The following is a 22,789-nucleotide window of genomic DNA, read 5'->3' as shown; positions in this document are numbered from 1 at the left end:
CATCAATACACAAAAGATAAAAATCCCCACCTAAAAAACAAGCTCTTCATTAATCCTTAACCCTCTCGTTACATTTCTACATCAAGACAGGCATCACAGCTCACTATGAACTATTAACATTAAAGGAGACCTACAGTATCATGCTTAACTGTCTTGTACATACCACTGTTACAATAGTGCATGTTCATATTAAAAACAGGCAAGATTAAGATAATGAGGTTAGCGTGTAAAAAATTAGGGATAATATTCAGTGTGATCAGCAATAGCCTACCATTAATTTTTAGCTAATTTCCCCATTAATGCATTAAAATAGATTATTTTTTATGATCCTGATAAGAGTTGAATTGATTTTTTAAATGTAATTTTTTTTTAAGGCATTACAGAATGTGAACAACGATTCTTTAAAAGGGTACTTTAACCTACTTCCTGTTCACCCCAGTAACGATGGTGTTAGCTACCAGCTATCACCAAGGAGGACAACGGTATGATCGAACTGTAGAGATTACTGAACCTTGTGAACCTAAAGCTCAGGCTTCGTACTGCTATAAAGGCCATAGGTATAGACAGTCTTTCTAATTTCCTGTCTTTATGATGTTACTGAGAACAGAGATCTAATTTCTGCCTGTGATCACAGGAGCCCCACCTGCTCTGATCTGTGTGTGACAGGCAGCCAATGAGAAGAAAACTGGCTTAAGTGGGAGGAGCTAAATCAGCTTGTTTTAGTCTGCACTAATTCTGAACTGTGAATCATGCAAAGCTGGAAGTGACAGGTCCACTTTAAGTATATGAGAATATTGCATCTTGTCCTTGCTGTTCTGTGTGCTCTACCTGCTCTGTCAAAGGTGAAGATGTCCCCCTCGCATTTAGCGGCACTTTTAGGCGTGCTGGGCTCGGAGCTGCAGCTGGAACGCCGCCGACTCTTCCTCTTTGGGGAGATTTGCTCGTCTGTAGCAGAGTCCAAATCTAGAAGCAGAAGGGAGACAAATTTAAATCCAAGCAAACACAATGAGAGATATAAATAAAATGAGCATTATTTTCAACGGTTTGGATGTTAAAGTAAAAATTATAATGAACTATTGAAGTCCAGTAATTATCAGCAGAAAGCCAAAGAAACTGCTCTACAGACACCAGCCTCAAAGTATCCCAAAGTGCTTTGTGTGACCTGTTGAGTTCTTCCTCTTGCGGCGATAGCTCCCCAGAATGGCACGAGGTGAGGTGGCCAGGCTCTGCAGAGTCGGTGACGGCAAAACCTCCTCGGGTCGAAACTCTGGCAGCTCGGCAAATCGTTCCTCAAAGTACACCTCTGACAACACCCTTCCAGTCCAACACACACACAAAGACAGAATACACAGTATATATACACCGTCCATCAATAATTCAAACACAGAGGTTTACAGAGGCATTAACTCACTTGTCAACAGAGTCAAAGGTCTTCTTCAGAGGTGGTGGGCGGGCTTTGACCTTTTTGGGTGTGGGACATTCTTTGTCAGTCTGTGGAGGTGGCAGGGCGGGCTCTGTGGCTGATGGAGGAGGGAGAGGAGAGGAGGGGAGGGACTCCTTCCACCCAGCCTGCACAGGAAATTCAATACAGGCATTTTATTCAAGAACACAGAGGCACTACACGTGCACTACGGCTCAGTACTTTATTCTGGTAGTGTTTGAAGTAAAAGCCAGAATGTGATGCTCCCTCACCTCTTTGGCGGTTGTGCTTTCCCTGTTTCTTGAGTCAGAGGAGTCTCCAGCACTGGAGCCCTCCAGTGAGGATGCTGGTTCCTCTGTGGGATGTGCTGATGGAGACGCCGTCTGCCCCGGCGGTTCAAGATCAAAGGCAAAATGACTGTTGGCTGCAGCTTCCCTTTCCCTCTCCTTTTCTCGCTCTCTCTCTCGCTCCCGCTCTCGCTCCTTGTCTTTGTCACGCTCTCTCTCCTTCCCTCGGCCGCCTCCTTCATAGCTGCCTACGGGAATGGTGGCCACTGTTGCCTTCACTTTCTGTGGGACCCTGACTGGAAGCAGGGTGAGTTTGGGTGTGCCTGGTGTGCTTCCTGTAAAAAAGAAAAGAAATAAAAATACTTATGAATGAAAGTATTCGCTCACTCATTCAAGCAATGAACTTTAGTGGCAGGGTAAAAAACAGTGGGTGCAGTTCTACCGGGTGTTTGGATCTGAAGCGAAGGACTGCAGGGCCTTATGGAGCCAGCAGAGCCACTGGGAGGCGCCGCTGAGCTGCTGGAGGGCTGCGTCTGCCTCTCAAGCTGTCTTTCTGAATGTGTCAGCAGTTCTGCCTGCCTCTCCGTCTGCCTGTCAGTTTGTCGATCCGCAGGTCTGTCCGGAGGCAGGTGCCTGTCAGTCTGTCTGTCCGGATGTGGGTGCGTGATGATGGAGGGGGTTGCTGTGTGTTTGGGCAGGATGTGGGGAGAAGCGCTCGACGGGCTGGAGACAGAGTAGACCACGCTGGGGGGTACTGCTGCCATGGAGACCACCCCTGTTGCCATGGTGACGCTAGGTGAAGGAGGGTAGATGGCAGTTACTATCTGGCCCCCGGAGCCTGAAGCAGGGGCTGAGGTGGAGGGCTGTGGAGACTGAGCTGTGGCCAGGAGTGGTGGTTGACCTGGATGAAGGAGACAGGAAACCAAGAGGGCAAAAAGAACCTCATAATTTTCCACATCGCTATGATGATCTGCGACATTTTCAACACGATGAATACCTATTCCTTCTCTTCTCTCAATAATCTGACAAATTACAGTCTTTATTGACAACTATCAATCCAGATTTCCACCTGGACTCACTGAACCAAGATTTTACTGAGATATGTTTGTTTATGTATTTAAGCAAAATAGAAATGCAAATATTAAAGGCAAAAATACAAGCTAACACTGCTAACAGTACTTTTTGTTCATGTATTCCCTTCATGTCATATGAGAATAAATAAAATGTACAAACTGGATTAGCCCAGGTTTAACAGCATTAATGCTTACTTTACTCAAAACTACTCATAAGTTAATGTATATTTCTCTGCTGCTCTGCAAGGCTGAGGGTGTAACTGATGAGGTTATTTACACATAATTAACACTGACTCACTTCATTTATGGATGACTGAAATTACTTAATGCATATATGCTTTGGACTAAATTATAAAATTTGTGTTTTAATTCAAAGGCCATTTAACCTAAATGAAAATGATAACTTTATTTATAGACTCTTGTGGTTTGTTGCATGTATTTTTTTAACAAGTTAATAAAAAATAGTTAAAAATCAGACTTAATTTTGGCAATAGCTCTATAAAGTAGTGATTTATAAATTGGCCTAAGAAAATAAAAAAAAATCACCGGTTCAATGGAATCCACTCTCCCACAGTACCATGCACTAAATAAATGCTGGAAAAAGTTTTAACGCAGATGAAGGTTACTACTGAAAAGAGACACCGGGAAGCAAACAATATCCACGTGTTGTTTAACCAACCGAGTATGAAATGGAAGTATACAATATTCAATTATGCAGAGGCTTATTTTTACTAAATATGCATATATAGGTGGTGAAGAGGTCAAGCTTAGTCTTTTCCCAGCACTTCAGTACATCTAATACCAAGAGAGATATCCGCTGTCTTACTCTGCAACTCTTCAAGGCCACAAAAAAAAAAAAAAAAAAAAAAAAAAAAAGAAGTAATCATATGATATCTCGTAAGAGCTGAGAGATGTAGTTCTGCATTAAGATTTTTCATCTCTGTCAAATGTGCTTTCTGTGTGCACTTTGCATGTTTTCCCTTTGCCTCTGGCTTCCTCCCACAGTCTACACACATACATGTTAGGTTAAGTGGTGACTCTAACTGGCTATGATAAAAGTGTACAGAGTGAAAAAGCTTTATAATGTGAATTTTAGTCTAAAGTGCTCGAGTGGCTAATAAGACTAGAAAACTACTATATAAACGCAAGTATGTTGTGTACTACAAATCCAAAAATGAAAAGTCAGAGAGGAAAATGGGGAATGGAAGAGTGCATGGACATGGATTTCTACAGCTGAACTTTAGCCTATAAAATGGCTGTTTTTGATTAGGTAAGGTTTAGTTTAATTAAAATGGGAACAGGCCTTTTTTTAAGCTTCATTTGTTATCAAAACAGGCTAAACTTAAGCATTTGTACAAACACAGGTAGCATTCAAAATGGCCTGTGTGTCTTCATAGCTACTGGACATTTCCACTTGACAACTGTTCCATTTTGTTGGTGCTAAAAGTTTAAAAAGTAAATCATTTCTCTTTTTCCCCCCAATGAATCAAAAACATTTATTATTGTAATGAAAAGGGATTGTTAACGGACTGAATAATCATAAACAGCCCACTGCAGAGAACTAACGAGTGGTAAAAGATTTACCCTTATTAGTAATGTTAATGTATACTTAAAATGCTGTGCCACCTTTGTTATATCTCTTATTTTTACACCACATTAAGTTATATTTACTTTCATTTTTGTCTTCGGGTCCAAACTGGCTCTTGATAGTAAAAGCTGTTGAACCCTGTGCTCTATAAATAGACTGAATTTACAACTTGGGCCAAGAGTTAAACAAGTTTGTGAACTTTGCTCACTGTGGCCTGTAACTGTATAAGCTCATGGAAATACTCAGAGACATAATAGTCTAGTAGATTTCATATATTAGGTAAGAGCATTGGAAAACCTGTTTTCTGGGTCAGAGTGAGGGGCTACCTTGTCTACATGTGGAGGCAGGAGCACCACATTTAAACGGAAAGAAACATCCCCCAATTCAGACTATTAACATGAGCTTTCATGAGGGCACAAAATCATCCATTTCCCCCCCACAGCTGACACCATATACCCCAACACCGTAACAGCTTCGGCCAGCTGATGTAAGATCTTAGCCGAGACCCTCTTTTCCTCTACATCTCTGCTGTGTTGCTCTTTGCATTTCCAGGTGCTTTGATCATGCTGCTTCCCAGCTGTGCAGCTCTCCCCTGCAGGTCCTCTAACCCTGAACTCAGGACGTTCTGTCAGCGCTCCTCTTCACCAAAAACTAGCTTTACAAATGGTTTTGTAGTAAATCATGTTTACAAAAAGGTTTGTCCTCCAGCTTATCTCAACGTCTTTGACACTGTTGTGTAATGAAGTGTGCCATCGACCAGTAACAACCTGTGTTTTGTAATTTTAGTGTAGTGTTACTGCTAAAAATTCAAATGAATGCTAAACCAAGATGAAAAAGCAACTTGGGAAGTCAGGGAAAGTTGAGTTGTTGATCTCATCCTCAAAAACATCATATCCACCATGTAAAGTGAACATTAGAAGAATTTGTTTAACAATGATAAAAACTCATGCATAGTAAATTAATTTTTAGGCTTGAATTTACTTTGTCATGTGACAGTTTTTAACGATTTGTTGCCCTCCTCGTAGAGTGACCTAGATTCGTAATTTATTAGCCTAAAAGCCTATAATAAAATAATTCTAAACACGAAGAAGCTATCAATGTTTTACTTAAAGCAGATATTTTGAACTCAGGACCATCCAAAGAGCACATGAATGCAGGGTTAGTGTATGTTTCAGCTAGCAGAAAAGGTCATCAGTCATCAATGCACTTTGATGCTGGCATTGTTACATCAACATTATTCAGAGGGCCATATGTGACCCACACAGTATGATGTATTCAAAATACAGAATTGCTGTATTAAAAACAAAACAAAAAAACAACCCAGGATCTTTGGATTATTTTTTCCACGGCTCTGACCTGCAATCAGCGGCTGTACAAGCGTCTGTCCAGGCGGGGCAATGGCTGTGAACCCAAGAGTTGCAAGGGGCGCGGGTACGTATGCAGACCCAGGAACTGGCAGAGCTTGCTGCGAAGGGGAGGAGGCTGTTGCATTGGAGACTAGAGGCAGGGTGGATGGTACCCCTGGAGTGGACTGGACGTAGGTGATCCTGGACAGGAGGTACAGATACAGGTGAGGTCATTATTATAAAATGAAAAAAACAACAACAGAAGAAGAAGGCAAGAAGAAGAAGCAGGCGGAAGGAGGATGACATTTATTGTAATAAGAAATGTCAGGAAGGGTGCAGAGGCAGCGACAGCCCATGTTACAGTAGAATAATGAGGCAGACTGAGAGTGCAGGGAACAGAGACACGATTAGAAGGAAAGAGGAAGACAAAAAGAGAAGTGCTGCAGTGAGGGTCAGTTGGTGAGTGTACATCACAGCAAGTAGCACTAGATAACTAGTGCTGCGTGCGTGCGTGCGTGCGTGCGTGTGCGTGTGTGTGTGTGTGTGTGCGTGAGAGAGGAGATGAGAGGTAGTGTGGGGGTGGCAGGCAGAGGCAACTTGGGCCACCAGCAGCATGACTAACATATCCAGAATAGAGCTGTAGTGTTACAGCTGCACCCCTACTGGAATTTCGGTTTCTCGTGTTGTCTGCTCACTGTGTTACAGGAAATATGGAGAAGCTACACAGCTTCAGCTTATATGCTGCAAGGAAAAGATAGCATATTGTTTTTTAATAACTCAGCTGTTAACTTGTAATATTGTCGGTGATTACTCAGAGAGTTTTATTTCCCCATTAACTGCAGTAAAAGCCTGTTTGGAATTAAAGTGCCTTTTTTTTTAAAACCTTGGAAGGCATAAACTGGCCCATTTAGAAAGTATTTCATTTGGTCTAAAACTGTTGAATAAACCTTTTATTATCTAGCCAGTGGGCAAAATCGTCATGTAAAAACACTCCTTCTGATTAACTTCTATTTTGGAAGTAACCAAATTGAGTGCGCACGGAGACAGAGCATGTCTTTAAGCTCAAAATGATTTCAGGGAATTATCGCTGGTTAACTGATGTTTACTACAGATTGTGAATGAAGCTGCACGCGTGGCTTGCCTTCTCCATTTTAATGTTCCATCAAAGAAAGCACAGCAGCAAACCTGTAAAGGGAGGATCAACGTGTTCCCTCTAAGTATTTATGTGTATATATATACAGCACATCTGTCATATGCAGAAAGCCTGCAAAATACGGCTGCAGCTATTGATTTCTTTGTTAATCGAGTATCTTATCAATTAAGTAAGTTATCGGATAAGAAATACTTTTGCCTTATTAATGAGATTGCTTATTGGTTTACACTTTAGAAATTACAAATTTTAATAGTTTAACTGAATTAAACACCCATCCACAGAACTAAACTGCTAAATTAAAATAAAAATTAAAAATGCAACAATAGACAGATAACAAATACAGAAATCTGGAGCTATCGCAGCTATCATAGGGGGGGATACAGGGTACACCCTGGACAGTTGGCAATAAAAAAAAATTTAAAAAAAGGTACATAAAAACAACAGACTTCAGACTGAGTTCTGACAGGATTGTACCTCCTGGATGAGGTACATTTGCTGTGTGTTCACGTGTATGTGTTTTTAAGTCTTGTATGTGGTGATTGCAATGAAGAAAAACGTTCTCTGAACTGAACTGTTTGCCATGTGCTGAGCTGCAGCATGTCCCAATTCAGAAAACGGATGTTCTGATGGTGTAGATGTTAATAATAATAATAATAACTTTATTTATAAAGCGCTTTAAAACAAAGTGCTGTACAGCTATTTGAAACTAAAAAGATGAATAAATAAAAGGGAGAAATAGCAGTACAAGTAAAAACACAATACAAGTTAAAAACAGTAAGAATTTAAAAAGTAAAAGACATAGAAATTAAGACATGTAAGATGGGGTGAACAAATGTGTCTTCAACTTAGTTTTAAAAACCTCCACAGAGCATGCCTGCCTACTATTTTGAGGGAGGTTGTTCCAATAATAATCAATGATTAATGATAATTAGTGATAATAATAATTCAGTGTTCCACCTAACAGCCCCAGGTCAGTGGCTGAGAGTTTCACTTGCCCATGCAAACAAAAAAACAAAAGCAACTTTTGAATTTTGTTTTAACTTTTGTTTTTATTTTTATATATATTTTACATTACTAGAGCCTTGAAATAAGCTGTAAAGGAAGGTACGGGGTTTAGTACACCCTATACCCCCCTTTAGATTCGCCCCTGCTTGCTGCAGGTATCACTGTGATAGAAAGTGGCCAGCTGCAGCCTTTATCAATCTGCCTAATTTAAATTAAATGTATTAAATTAGGTTAACAGCTCATCTGCATATTTTATGTGAACTTCTATAGCACTAACGTAGATAGCTTGTAGTCTAAGATAAATGGCGGTGGATGTGAGAAGCTAAAACGTTGCAGCTTGTTGAACAAGTGGGTTTAAAGCTTTGCATGCAGCTTTTTCCAAGTAAAGGTTTTTACAGTGATTAAAGTAACAAATGCTGTTTTCTTTTACGCCACCTGAGCGTCTTGACGACAGCTCCACATTAAACTACGACAGCATCATCTTCACTGCTGCTGTTGTACTATCAGTCTTTTTGTGGAAAAACTGGGGGCTGCATGACCTTAATATTATAATACTTTTTGTTCACACGTGCTCCTAAATACATTCCTACTGCGGGTCTATTTTTAGTCACAAATGTGGGTGAAACGCTCACGCTTACACGGTGACAACTGAGTGCAAACGAAGCATCGAAGCCAAGAATTTGCCTCAAAGATTTTTTTGTAATCGAGTTACTTGATGAATTGTTGCAGCCCAAATGCAAAGACACTTCCAATAAGTGAACAATTACAGAGATCAACTGCAGCTCAGGGATACTGGGGACTAGGGTGCACAAGGGCTGGCATATGTTTATAAATGAGTGCTTGTTAATCAGAGCTGAGTCAAGCCTTACTGGCACATTTGTTTACAGCTGCTCTCAGACATGTGATGTGTTGCATTGCTGGGTTTATCTATCTGTTAGAAAATAGCTTTTAAGCTGTCAAACATCAGTCTCCATTATATAAATGCTTTATGTCAGTTCAAACACGTCTGTTATGAACAGCAGTGGAAAGTTTAGAAATACTGTGAGTAGTGACAAAGAGCCCCAATAACCACACTGGAAGTTTCACTTCATTTATTAACTAGAATTTAAAATGTGTTTAACACAGGCTGACAGCACTAAAGCTGTTCCAGTTAGCTATGAAAAATGGGAAACAGATAGGTCAACATTTGGCTGCCGGGTAATTCCTCATCTTGCTCACATGCTGTGTAATTTATAGGTAAAGCATTTACTGGATTTTCATTTTTAAAGTGAGTGGAATGAAAGAAAATCCAAAGAGGGGGGCAAATGTGGGTAAATCGACGGTGCTTTTCAGATGAGTTTTTTTTTCCCCTCTATTGTTGCCCTGCACTGCCAGATCAACAATGTTCTCAGTGAACAAAACACTTTTCTTATGCCTCTTTTAATTTTGGCTCAAAGGGCTATTCAACAGATCATGCTTTCTTTCTCAAAAGAAACAGTTGGAGGAATTAGCTGTGCATGTGTTATTATTACTCAGCTGTCATAATAAGGCAGCAGACATGATATAAGTTCTTTAAATACTAACATTTTCTGTTTTCAACACATTAACTTTTTTCTTTTTAATCACATTACTATATTTTGCACCTAAAGAAATTTTGTTACTGATTCTAATTAAGAAGAAAGATAGGACACCACAAGCTTACAAACAAGCACACAATTAAAAATATTTTTTAATGATTTTTAAAGAGTGCCAACATGGTGATGGTGGTGTTTATTTCATTCCTTGTTCTTTATGGGATCTCTGCACTCCTCTTTCTGGTTTCATCTACTTTCCCAACCCCCAGCTGGTTACAGCAGAGTGCCGCCCCTCCTTAGAGCTGTTTCTGATATAGGTCTCTTTCTTTTAAAGAGGAGTCCTTCCTCCCCACTGTCACCAAGTGCTATTGGTGAACTATTGGTCCCATATTCATATTCACTGTCTCACTGCAGTTTGATATCTCCTACCTTGTAGGTGCTGGTGGCACTAGAACAGCCTGGGAGGGGGCTGATCCTGGTGCTACCACAGCAGCTGTGCCCACTGTTACAGGGAAGGGGCTGGCAGGATGTACTGCTCCACCCTGAGGCAGCTGAGATTGAACAACGGGCATAGGAGCTATATGGATGATCTGGGGGGGAAAAAAATAAAGATAGAAGAACCAACACAAATGTTTATTTGCAGCTTTGCTCAGATAAAGCTTTAATAAGAAAATGACTACAGTTTAAAAACACATCATCAGTGAAGCACCCCTGACCTTGCTTCCGGACTGAGCTCCATTCTGGACAGGAAGAGGTGGAGCCACAATCGGAAACTGCTGGGCAGGGGCTGGCGCAGTTCGCACTGTTGCCATGGGAACAAGCATTTTACCCTGGAGCGCCGGAGACTGTGCTTGCACTGATGAAAACGCGGATAAACAGGGGGAATGAGCATTTCATTAGAAGTCAACACAGACTATTAGCTCCAGTGCTGTGTCTCCTGTTAGAGCTTTCACCTCTAGTTCCTGGGCCGACTCCTACTGCTGGGCTGGACGTGTATCCCGTCAGTGGACTTGTACCCTGTTGCTTTCCATTGGCCAAGGACACATGTGTCGGTGGAGCTGTGGGCAGGTTGAAGACACTGGTTGGCTGGCTGAGCTGCTGAGGTGGACTCTTTGGGTTGGTGTTGGCAGGTAGGGTAGGCAGAATGTACTGGACTTGAGTGATGGCCTTACTCCCAGGGGGTGCCAGGGAGGAAGCAGGAAGGAACTGGGGCTGAAGCAGGGGCAGAGGCAGGGGCCCGTTGGTTTGGCTATGCTGAGCTGAAACAGCAGTGGGTGGAAGAGCCTGCGGCTGAGATGGCTGGGGTTGTGGGGAGGGGGTTACAAGCTGTATAGAGGGTTGGGGAGGCAAAGCCCCTCCTAACACTAAATTAGTCACTACACCACCTGGACCCATAGCTGGACTGGGTGATGACGAAGAATAGTACCCACCCCCTGTGGCTGTGGCCCCGCCTCCTGAAGCTGAACCAATCAAGAGTTGTGGCTGCTGCTGGGGAGTCAGAGACTTCCTTTCGGAAGGGTGAGGGTTGGATGAAGTGGCTCCATCTCTAGGTTTGCTGGCGATAGGGAGCGGTGTGCTGATAACAGGACGCATTACATTGGTCACCACTGTAGAGGCCACCCTAAGGAGTGGGTTCGCCCCCAGCGAACTTACTGATGAGGGAAGAGGCCCTCCGGCTGGAGAAGTGGACATGACTGACTGACCAGAAGAAAGGGAGAGAGAAGTGGCTTGCCCACTTCCACCTTCCTCCCCTCCAAATGCATCCTTATTCTCTCCCTCTGCTCTTTCCTTCCTCCTGTGGTCCATAAATGCTCCCCCTCCTGATCTCCCCTCATCATAGCGCTTGGTGGTGGGGTAGGAGGACAGTGAGACACTCCTACCATGAGGAGTATGGTGTGAGGAAGAGGAGGAAGCAGAAGAGCAAATGACTGGAGCAAAAACTCTCTGAAAAGGACAAATATACAGATGTTACACAGGATAATCACCTTTAAAATGTTTCAAGAAATCTGTGTGTGTTAAACTGATAGCTATCAATGCCATTACCTTTCGATCGCTTTCATCACCCGAACCGTTCTCACTATCGCTGTCAGTCACACGCTCCTTACACTTGAGGTCTATGGAGCTGCTGGGATAAGGGTCCTCTGTGGAAAGAAGCACACACTCCTGCTACACTTGATATTCCTTAAAATTTAACATCCACTCAAAAGGTCAGGGAAAACTTGTGATGCATTCATGTAATGCTGGGAGAAAGCAGAGAACACCTCTTATCCAAGGTTGTCAGCTTGCATTGCAATCTTGTAGTCAGACCAGTTAGACAACTTTAATTAGCCATTTTTGCTGTTACAGAGTTAAGCCCTTTCAAAAGAGGTTGAACTCGCTGTATTATTTTTTATTTTATTTCTAATGCAAATCCCAGATGATGTGCATTTGCAGCCATTTAGCAAGGATATTGTTAATGTCAGTGATACCTGAAACTTCAGACTTGTAATTACAAGCGAGAAGCTGACGTGAACAGTTTTTCACACTCAGCTGCTCATAATTACCGTTTAAATAACCAGATAATTGGGGCATGTCTGAAACTGCTCTCACTTCTTAAAATCTGAAATGTCAAAGTGGCCAATAACAGGAGAGACTAAACAACATGTGACTGTTTCACAAGGAACTAATTGCTGACATTACCTCTTAGTACTGAGTGGGTGTTTTTTTTTTTTTAAACATACAGAAGATGACAATACGCAGTGTGGTTCAGTGCTGCTGGAAGCAGTTTACTAACACATTAATTGCTCTAATCTAATATGGCTGCATGAGCACAGTAGTATTCATTTCTCACCAATGACATCATCATCTCCCTCCTCCTCACAGATGACCATGCGCTCCTCATCACTGGTCATGTCCTCGCTGACCCCACGCTGAGACTGTGCCAAAGGAGGGGCATGGCTCGAGAACTGATTGCCACCATCCCCACACATCTGAGAAAAAAGACATATTAGGATGACCTTCTTGTTGTAACCTTATTTGGGTTTGATGTAGCAATGTGTTAAATGTGTTCAAGATGCCAGTCTGGGACTGAAAATGCACCATCCTGCTGCCAAAACAGTTTTTTCATGTTTGTGGAAAGCAAAAGTAGAAAACATCTTCTATTGCTGGGAACACAAAATGAATTCACAAAACACATCTTTAAATTTCTGACTGCACTGGTAGCAGTAATGGCTGCTTTTCCTTTATTCTTTAAAAAGAAAATACTAAGCTTCAACATTCAATATTCAACGTTCTCAGTTGATGAGCTGTTCTCCTCTCTCACCTGTGCCAGTTCTGCAAGGGCTTGCGTATTACCCCTGTCACTCCGCTCCAGGCTGTGCACAGCACTTTGGGAGAAGGCTCTGGGGCGAGTAAGCTGGCTCGCATGGCCCTCTCCTGTAGTCCTCTCGGACACGCCCACCAGTCCTGGACTGACACCTTTCAGCTCGACAGAATGGGGCTCTATCCCAAGGCAAAAATATCACTGATAAGGACTTGAAGAATAACGGGCATATGAGAATCTCTGTAAATGTATGCTGCATATTGACCAACCTGTGGATTCAGACATGCTCCTCTCTCTGATGTCTTTGCTCCCTGGTACCCCACGACCTTCAGAGCTGGACTTCTTTCTGTCTTTATTGCACCACTTCCAGTCTGGGTGGGCCTTGAAGTGGGCCTCTTTGACCTGAGACCAAGAGAAGGGACAGGTATGCATCTAAACTGATATACGACTGAACCATTTTTCTAAAATTATGTACATCTTTCTGTATGCATCTGGATACCTGGAAAGCCAAATCATGGTACTTCTGTTTCTCTTTAGGTCCTAGAGCGTACCACCATTCCCCAAGAATCTTGCTGACTGTCCTGTTGTCCTGGTTCGGGTGACGCTGGTGAACCAATGCTCGATGGCGCTTGCTGAAAATCATAAATGCATTCATTGGTCGCCTGATGTGGTCCTTCTCCCTCTGAAAGAGTGAGCAAGAAAAACAGTCAGATATTACGTGACATATCTTAATTAAGGACACACTGAGAATTGTGTTTTTGTGGATGCAGTGAATAAAAAAAAAAAAGACAAACACCACCTTTCCAGGGCTGCTCTTGTCTCCATCTTTGGGCAGTGCACTGAGCGACTGAGTACGTCTCTTTCCTGGTGATGTAGAGAGAGGCTGCTCTTGTACGACTCCTGGAAGGAAGCTAAAGGAGACAGAAAAACATCTCTGGGTCTATAATCTTTAATTTTCCATACCCGCATGGAGGCTGGCCCATTAGCACTTCTTCTCTTTCCATCTCTAATATTTAAAAACCCGGTAATTTTCTACTTAACATCAGGTATTATTTACCTTAAGGCTGCGAGTCTATGAGATGTAGACACTGAGCACAAGTAGTTCATCTCCCATGAGATACAGCAGCAGATTCAGCAGATAGCTAATCCATTTCAATGTCTGACAGCCTGGCCACTGCCTTTCATATAGTGATAGAAACCAGAGATGGAATGCTTTTGTTCCCATCTGCTTTGTTCTGGCATTGAGCTCTTCTGCCCAAATTAGCGCAAGGATACAGAAAATATCACACTCCCTTACTGTATGTGTGGGTACACAGCACCACACAGAAAATTACTGTGAAAGCTGGCTTGGACAAATACATAACCACTTTAACAGATAAAACATGAGGGTTTGTGCTACCTCTATTTCTCTGTGTTCTTTTAGCCTGACAGATTTACCCACAAAATCCCAATACAGTGAAAAAAAAGAAAGAAAGAAAGAAAGAAAGAAAGAAAGAAAGAAAGAAAGAAAGAAAGAAAGAAAGAAAGAAAGAAAGAAAGAAAGCAAGCAAGCAAGCTGCTCTTACGGGTCATCCACATCACTCTCAGTTTCACTGTCAGGCCTCTCCCTCTCTGTATCTCCTTTCTCTTTCTCTGGAGGCGGCTCATCTGAAGCAGGGGGAGGCCTTGATGGGGGACCTCTCTCTACAGTGGGAGGTGCCTCTGCAGGCTCCTGTGGCAGCGCTGCCACCCCCTGACACTCTGAGGAAAAACAACAAATTATTCAGGGCAAAGAAAGCAGTAAATGCTGCTGAAGTTTCAAAGGAAAATAACCCGAAACTGGTGACAACACCTTCCCCCCCCCTCCTTACAGCTTCTAGGTCAGTCTTAATATAAACATTACCCGTCTTCAGACTGGCTGCTTGAGGGTGGTTGACTGGGTGCTGGCCCTCTCCTGGCTGAGAAGTAGCATCTGATTGGGTAGGTGCCAGAAAGGGGACCAATGAATGCCAAGGGAAGACTGGCACTGACCGGGGCTCTACATTGGTCCACACTGCAGAAGATAAAAGGAATTCAGATTAATTTACCTGATAAATTCACAATATGAGGCCTTGCCTTGAATTCAGATTCAAAACAATCTGTCATTCGTACTAACAAATCAAGAAACAGCTTACTTATTTAGAGGAGTCACTGTAACACTTACACAACAGTCGCATTCCTACTCAATGACCAAGTAGTTTACAATGTGATCAAGCACAAATGTTATATTATTTTGGATGGAAAAACAACAAAAAAATACTAAAAATCAGACAGACAACAACAGAGTACTTCTTGCAGTAGTACTTTGGACACAGTAGCATCTTGCATTTTAGCCATCTAACCACAGGCTGGATAACATCTGGGATAGTAGGTAAAGGTTGGTGGTTACATGGCAGAATAAGAAAGAACCAGTGCTTTGAAAGCTACCAGTAATATCAGTACTGCCACAGTAACAGATCAGACCTCCATCCACTAAACTGGTTAAATCATTCCAAAAACTGCAGATGTACAAAAGGACTCTCTGTTCCCAATAACAGGCTGAATGGAGAACAGAAGCCATTACCAAATGTCATAAATAAAACAAATGCTGTATAACTCACTATTTCCTTTACTGAAAGAAAGAAAGAAAGAAAGAAAGAAAGAAAGAAAGAAAGAAAGAAAGAAAGAAAGAAAGAAAGAAAGAAACTCTAGATAAAAATGCTTCATACATTAACAAAAACACTCAGAAAGGCATTACACTGTGTACCTGCATTACACTTCAGGTAAACAATAAGATATGGACTAACCAAACATGCTTAATCCTTGGCGAAGATACTGAGGATTCTCTGATGAGAACATTGTTGAAAGAAATCCTTGATGTTTTCAAAAGAAAAAAATCTTTTTTTAAAAAACGTAATGATAATGAGTCCTTTTAAAATCTTTCTTCTATAACATGTAGATATCCAGGTAAGAGAACATGTTTACTCCAAAAATCTGGGAAGCTCATAGTGTGTCTGGATCCCTTTCATCCCTACAGGTTGCAGCCATCATTCAGAAGAATAACTGCATCACTTCCCGACATGATGAGGTCTTCAAGAGGTATCCTTATTTATTTATTTTTAACCTAACTAAAATACGAGATAAGAGTCCATATATCCGTATCGCAGTATGCCGCAATCTGATAACGCACACGGAACAAACATCAGTGGACAGGGTGTACTGTAAACGATTCGTAAGAAAAAACTAAATAATGTTACATTTGTGCGAATGTAGCGGTGTACAGACGAGCCACTGAAAAAAGACGATTATGATCGAAGGCAGGGTTCCGCCTCCCTTTGGTCTAATTACCCCCGATGCCCTCTCTCCCTGTTTGTTTACATTACTACAGCAGCCCGGGCATGAAGGGGTTAACAAGGCCTCGAGCCCATCCACGGCCTGGATTGATACAGCCACCCGGAAACTACGCAGTCCTTCTGGGCCATGTCAAAACGTGCTCTGCGCTACTACACGGTTTTGGGCAGGTGGGGCTCGGCAGGTACTGAGAAGCACATGAAGTCCCGGACTCGCACAGCTACAGAGCGCCGTATCGATCAGGGTAAAACAGCGCTCCAACAAGCAAAGTGGGGTGATCACAGCTCAAGTGATTCTTCTATTTCCAACTACTGTGAATCTGCTTAATGTCCAAGTGTTCGCCGTTTCCTTCAACACCGACTTTCAACACTTGCTGATTCGGGCATTTTAAAAGAAAAAGAGGGGGGGGGGGGGGGGGGGGTTTAAAGAAATCACGGCAAATTTAGCTGCCTCTTGCAATAACCGGAGCCTCAAGTGCACCGCTCCAAATTGGACCAACCTCTCGGGAACGCCCCTGGTCGTGCACCCGCCGCACAGACACGGGCAAAAGAAACGCAATTATTTTCATGTCGCAACTATAAAATCCTATTTTCAAATGTACTGACATCAAATATAACACTGTCTGTTAAGTGCATTACTCCGAAACTTGTTTCTCTGATATATGCCCCCCACCCCCCTCGGGATTACGATATCCACCTGTTTTAACCAGGCAATTCAGTTAACACCTATAAAAGAAACACCGAACTAGTTGTATTTGTTCCCACTCATAAGAAGACATCGTTACCGTAAATCTGGTGCATTCATCCATCACCCTGCGCTCACAATCCCGCTATCCATCAGTTTGATTACCGAGAAAACCACCTGTACTGTCTCCGATTTAGCAGTTCCTATCCTGCCTGACGAATCTGGCCACAAACCTGACGTTAGCTAGCAACTGATGAGACTACAACACAGCGATGAAAGCAACCACGGTGAGGACTCCTGGCTCAAGTCAGCGAGGAGAAAAGGAAGGAGGGGAGGGGGGTGAGATGAATCGCAGTTGCTGTTGTATTTTTCTTACTCCTCCTCGATCAAGCTTTCGAGGCAGCAAAAGAGTGACCGGTTGTAGATGCCCCCCCCCCAGTACAGGACCAGAACACGGCGGGGGGTGGTGGAAGGAGGTGGGGGCTTTAAACCCCGCGACGCTGGGTGATAGCCGTTTGAGAGGTCGGTCTGTCTGCAGCAGGTTAGCTAGCCACTTCGTGCGGACGACATCGGCGCGCACACCGTCCAGTCCGCTGACTACTTGCTGTTACTCGTGTTGTTTTGGCCCAGAAAAGTCCTTGTATCACATCTCCACACCTCCCAGCCCGAGTTTACTCCCTTATTTTTGCCTCATTCGCTCTCTCTCGCGCGTAAGCCTTGGCCCTTTCTTTCTCTTTCCCTCCTCTTCCTCTTGTTGTAAACTAGGCTGCTTGCCCCCCCCACACACCTCCTGTACTCGTACCCCTCCCCTTCTCGTCCTGTCAACCTCGCCCAGCCTTGTCCCGCCCCCCCTGGGCGAATACTATTCGGCTATTCGCCCTGGCGTCGAACCGTCATCTACCCGCCGCGCACGCTGATTGGCGGAAGGGTGCGCTGGAATGCCAGTCATATGCAAATTACACCCGGCGTTACAACTATAACCTCTTCTCCCTCTAATCTCGAAGCTTCTTTAAAATACTCAATAATAGTTAATAAATATTTTCACTGTATCGATATGGGAACACGAGCTGGAGTCCGTGTAAGGCCTCAAAAGTGAGTATTTTTGTGCTTCTTTCTTTCATTGGTGGAGGAGTCGTAGTAAACCTTGAGTGGTGGGTGAAAGCGCGTATCAAACGCCGACACTCAGATGTAGGCCAACCGATAGCTTAACAGAATTTAGAGAAGCTCCGCCCCCTTACTAATGCTCGGCTCCAGTTTTAATACACAAAAAGACCACACATGCAGGGAGGCGCTAGTGTGCTATCTGCGCTTTACCTGTCACGCTGCTTCGGTCTCTCTAGGGAATCTGCACAGGGGGTGGACTCTGATGAGGACTTTGGGGTCAAGATTGCAATGCATACCCTCACCCAATAAACCTAGATAAGCATGCAGGGTCATTACAAGTTAGAAATATAAATCATTCGAAAAAAGAATTTGAAATACATATAACCATTTTCTGGTGATGCTACACGTTTGCTTTCAGAAACACAGCCAAGAGCCACGAGGCAAGTGGTGCAATTTTCCCCAATAAAAAGCTCTCCAAATATTTTCCATCTCTTCATCATGCAAATGTGCCTCCTCCAAGACAGAATTAAAAATGTTCTGATGCAACACTCACAGGGACAAGGAGGAAAAGTGAAAGAAAAGAAGAAGAGAATTGAAAACAGGAGAGCAGGACTGGTTAGAAAGAGAGGAAAAAAATGGGTGGAACAGACTAACATTGGAGAGGACCAGAGGGTAAAAATAGACTGAGAGTCATTTTCAGCAGGAGAGCCAGAGAGAGAGAGGGGGGGGGGGGGGGGGGGGGGGGGGGGAGGTATGGGGGGTGGAGAGAAAACAACTTGTGAAAACAGAACTTCTTTCAAAAGGAGGAAGGGTGTGAGAGGCCTGAGATGGGGCAGACAAAGGGGAAGCATTTAAATAGATTTTATAGACATTATACTGATGAGACAGATAGAAAGAGGATGGGTATTTGTGATGTGGGTTCTCACTGAGGCAAGAACTGCTTCTCAGCCTTTTTAATGGTTCCATAAGACAAATACAATACTGGGAGGGACTGAATTTATCACCAGCAGCCAGTCAGCACATCGGGAGCTTGAGACCTGACCAATAAGGCTGAGAGACATACTGGCAGCAGCTGCCCTTAGTAGTAAAAAAGTTAACCCTCTAAGTCCTGGGTTACACTTCTATAAGAGTATTTGGAAATGTTTGCAACTCAAGGGTATTGAGGACATTTCCTTACTTTTAGTCTTTCGTCACATCTGAAAAGCACAACTTGTTTGACGAGTATTTTATGGACACATTTATTTAGAATCAGAGTGTCTACATCAGCGGTCCGCAACCTTTTTTGCACCATGGACCGGTTTATGCCCGACAATATTTTCACGGACCGGCCTTTAAGGTGTCGCGGATGAATACAACAAAATAAAACTAGTACTGGTACCGAAAAAGAAGATTTATTCATAACACATGTGAAAAGACCCAGGAAAACCGAGTTAACGATAAAAACAATAACAAAATAACGCTGAAAACCGATAAAAACCCTGAAAACCATACATTTCACACCTGAGCCTCTACCCTCGCGGCCCGGTACCGGTCCGAGGCCCGGGGGTTGGGGACCGCTGGTCTACATGACCAAATCAACTATTTCTGTAAAGTCTTGGGCTTGTATTATAATACCTATCCCTGGGGCACACGTCCAATATAATAATCTTTAAAAACACTAGAAATTACATAGAAAAACTAACAAAAACTGAACTAAAACTAAGCAGTAAAAACTAAACTGAAACAAGCAAAACCACTTTGGAAACTAACTGAAACTGACCTGAATTCAAAACATTCAGAATGAAACATAAATAAAATGTAATTGGAAAATACAAAACTTTAATCACTGACACAGACTAAGAGACTAAAGCTTATCAACTGCACTGCACTCTCAACAAGTCAATCAAGCAAACATGGTGTGTTAAGGAGGGGATGCTGGACAGCTTGGCTCAGAGAATGAAAAGGAAAAAAGAGTGAAAGAGGGTTAGGGGTGGAGATGAAAGATTGCTGTGGCTGTTCAGTGGTTGCAACCCTGGGTAAACATAACTGGAACTGCAACTGACCAATTATTCAGAGCGGAATAATGGGTTTTTCCTTTATCCTGGTCTGAGTACGGCACAATTCCAGTTCACTTAGTGTTGTAATAATACTGCACATGTATTTGCACAAAAGTAGATTAACGGTTTCTGGCTGTCATACCTTTTTAGAGCAAAAGATGTGCAGATAAGAAAATCAGTTGATCGCGTGCACAAGAAGCTGCATATGCAAGGGAGGCGAAATCAACACGGTGGGAAACCACAGAATTTTAGCACTTAGTCACATAAAACAAGAGATAAGTAGTGCAGACTGGTAAGACTAAGATAGAAGGTGTGAAGACAAACAGTAAAAGAGAAATTCCCCTAAAGCTTGGCTTCACCATCTCTCCCTGCTGCTGTGCTGGCGGTGCAGTATCTGTGTAGGTGTTCAGCAGCTTTCATGTGCTGTCTCTTCTCACAGACATCATGCTTTTCATGTGCATATGTGTGCATGCCTTTACCCCCCAATTACATCTGTCAAACGCCTCGTGACATCACACGAGAAACTTTTCCTCCTCCTCCTCCTCCTCGTCTTTACCTACACTGGCACTGTGCAGGCGGAGCACCGCCTTCGCTCCTTCTTCCCATCCCATCTCTCTCATCCCTTAATTCATCTTCCACCCCTGTCCTCTGTCTCTCCCTCCCACAACCCACCATTTTGCTCCGTCCAATTATAACTCGATCCACCAGTCTTTTGCAGTTACCATGGCAACAGCTATGTTGGGCACAGGTTCTCCATGTCGCCCGCGGTCACAACTCTACTACTGACCATCACCACCTATTGCATTAAAATAAACCAATCGCTGTTATGTGGCATACGGATACCAGGAGGGACGGCTCTGTGGGGGCTTTCTTAAGATGCTCGATTCGCTCCTCATTTTGTTCCAGTTTCATTGAAAGTTAAAAAAAAAAACAAAAAAAAACTGTGACTACAGATTATGTTCAGTGATTACTTTGATGAATGACACACATTAGGGAATTGAATAGAATCAATGCAAAAGGCTCTACAAGACTCATTAACACTGCTACCAACATCAAATGATGAGCAGCAGGAAAAATATGTGAAACACGAAGTTAAGACCCAGATCCCTCCATCAACAGAGTCAGGGAACTTGTAATGTATGTGTCTGACCATCTGGGGGCACTACTAGCCTGCAGATAAATGGCTAACAAACCAGAAAGCAAGTGCATAGACTGTGGAAGTAGAGATGCAAAGGGAAAGGAGAGGAGGAGAGTGGGATGAAGGACAGAGAAGAAATTGTGAAGGAAACTACAAACTCGTTGTAAACTTTGTCATATGAGGAGCACCTGAAAAGAATAATGAATGTGGGTTTGACAGAAACCTTAAAGAAGCAGGAACAAATCTCAATATCGCTCTAACTTTACATGCATTCAAAGTCTTGGAGCCACCTCAGACTACAAAATCCCAGTGCACCAATGCATTTTGAGAATCTCCCCAAAGTCCATCAGGAAACAGGATTATGACTGCACATGACTTTTGTGGTAAGTCTTGAGGGCTTCACATTTGCTTTGGTGCCAGTCTAGATGGGCTGCGTGATCCAGATGTGGTTGTTGCCATGGCCAGGGAGGATATGCAGGGCTTTAAGCGTTACGTAAAGCAGGGACGGGAGGGAGTGGGGATGTTATTCCCGGGTATCCGTATCCGGGTAGACCAGGATGAAGAGAGCGAAGTGTAAAAGGAGGGGAAGCGAAGCCACTGCAATGCGATGGAGCAAAGGGTTAAAAAAAAGTCTCATAATTGTTTAGAAAAAAAATCAAAAATGAGATAGACGAAGGCGGGCGAACGTCAAAAAGATGCATCGAAGTGCAGAACAGCAGTGCAAAAAAGTGTATTCACGTGTTCTTAAGGGAGTGTGACATGTTTACTCCATGTTGCACAAACTGCGTGTGCATGTGACACTGAGACAAAGAATTATGAAGATTTGGTAAAAATGCTGAGGAATAATGACATATAAATAATATTCAAATATAAATCTAATAATTAAAGGTGCTCTTTAAGAAAACGTTCATGCTTACAATGAGCCTGCACAGAGAGGTAGTTTCACTACATGGTCGTATAGAGAAGAGAGGAACTAGTGATCTGGAAACAAGAGAACAAATACACAAAAAACCCACCATAAACATCTTCTTCACCGACTTCAGAGCTGAACTGATGAAAGTCGTCACTAAAGAAGGCTACAACTTTCATTAAATATAAAAAGTCACGTATTTTCTGCTGATTTTAAGACAACTTTCAAAATTACAGACAACAGCAGAAGATGAGGAAGCAGCTGCTGCTGCTATTTAGACCAGGGGTGTCAAACATACTGCCCAGGTATATGTACTGGCTCAGCAAAGGGTCCGATCCAGCCCACTGGATAGTCTTTCAAAGTGTGCAAATTGCAGTTAAGTTAATTATTCATGGTAACATCTATTCTGTTACCATTTAGATCACTGAATAAATGACAAGAAAAAATACTTTACGTAGTCTGCCATATTTAAAGTGCAGTGGGGTAAAGGGTGTCTTTCACGGCTTATGGCTTGGATGAACGTATTCTGAGAGCATTTCTTTACACCTAGGGAACAATATGGAGGGCTTTATTTTCATAGTTTATTATGCAGTGGTTTTACTGGTCTGGCACACTTGAGATCAGATTAGTCTGTATGTGGCCCATAAAATAAAATGAGTTTTACACGCCTGAATTAAAGGAAACCCCCTCCAGTTATCCTAGATTGTTTCCATTTTCTGAGAATGTTGACTAAAGATGCCCGAGATGTAAGAAAGAAGGAGCCGTTAGTAACATGTTAGAGAGTAAAAACATGTGAGCCTGCTGAAGTTCTTCTTCTCTCAGAGAAAAGGGACACAAGCACAC

General features: G+C 42.8%; 1 protein-coding gene across 6 annotated transcripts in view; it reads right to left on the bottom strand.

Moving 5' to 3' along the window:
- Positions 1-22,789, bottom strand: part of cicb (capicua transcriptional repressor b) — a 44,308-nt gene that overhangs the window by 2,459 nt on the left and 19,060 nt on the right. For 4 of the 6 annotated variants that reach the window (XM_014334444.2, XM_014334446.2, XM_014334449.2 and 1 more), the window contains 17 exons: positions 14,609-14,758; positions 14,292-14,466; positions 13,526-13,637; positions 13,226-13,408; positions 12,996-13,128; positions 12,727-12,905; positions 12,256-12,394; positions 11,469-11,566; positions 10,379-11,369; positions 10,142-10,281; positions 9,855-10,015; positions 5,725-5,915; positions 2,150-2,608; positions 1,693-2,042; positions 1,412-1,569; positions 1,163-1,323; positions 829-963 (listed from right to left, as the gene is read on the bottom strand). In XM_014334444.2, coding sequence (XP_014189930.1) covers positions 829-963; positions 1,163-1,323; positions 1,412-1,569; positions 1,693-2,042; positions 2,150-2,608; positions 5,725-5,915; positions 9,855-10,015; positions 10,142-10,281; positions 10,379-11,369; positions 11,469-11,566; positions 12,256-12,394; positions 12,727-12,905; positions 12,996-13,128; positions 13,226-13,408; positions 13,526-13,637; positions 14,292-14,466; positions 14,609-14,758 — 3,915 coding nt within the window. The remainder of the gene's footprint in view (positions 1-828; positions 964-1,162; positions 1,324-1,411; positions 1,570-1,692; positions 2,043-2,149; positions 2,609-5,724; positions 5,916-9,854; positions 10,016-10,141; positions 10,282-10,378; positions 11,370-11,468; positions 11,567-12,255; positions 12,395-12,726; positions 12,906-12,995; positions 13,129-13,225; positions 13,409-13,525; positions 13,638-14,291; positions 14,467-14,608; positions 14,759-22,789) is intronic. The other 2 variants (XM_014334445.2, XM_014334447.2) reach the window with 1 other exon arrangement.

This window comes from Haplochromis burtoni, unplaced genomic scaffold (genome assembly GCF_018398535.1).
Source record: "Haplochromis burtoni strain Fernald_Lab_line unplaced genomic scaffold, NCSU_Asbu1 Contig_80, whole genome shotgun sequence".
NCBI classification, from domain to species: Eukaryota; Metazoa; Chordata; class Actinopteri; order Cichliformes; family Cichlidae; genus Haplochromis; species Haplochromis burtoni.
The sequence above is the reverse complement of the archived record's forward strand: the minus strand, read 5'-3'. Positions and strand labels throughout refer to the sequence as shown.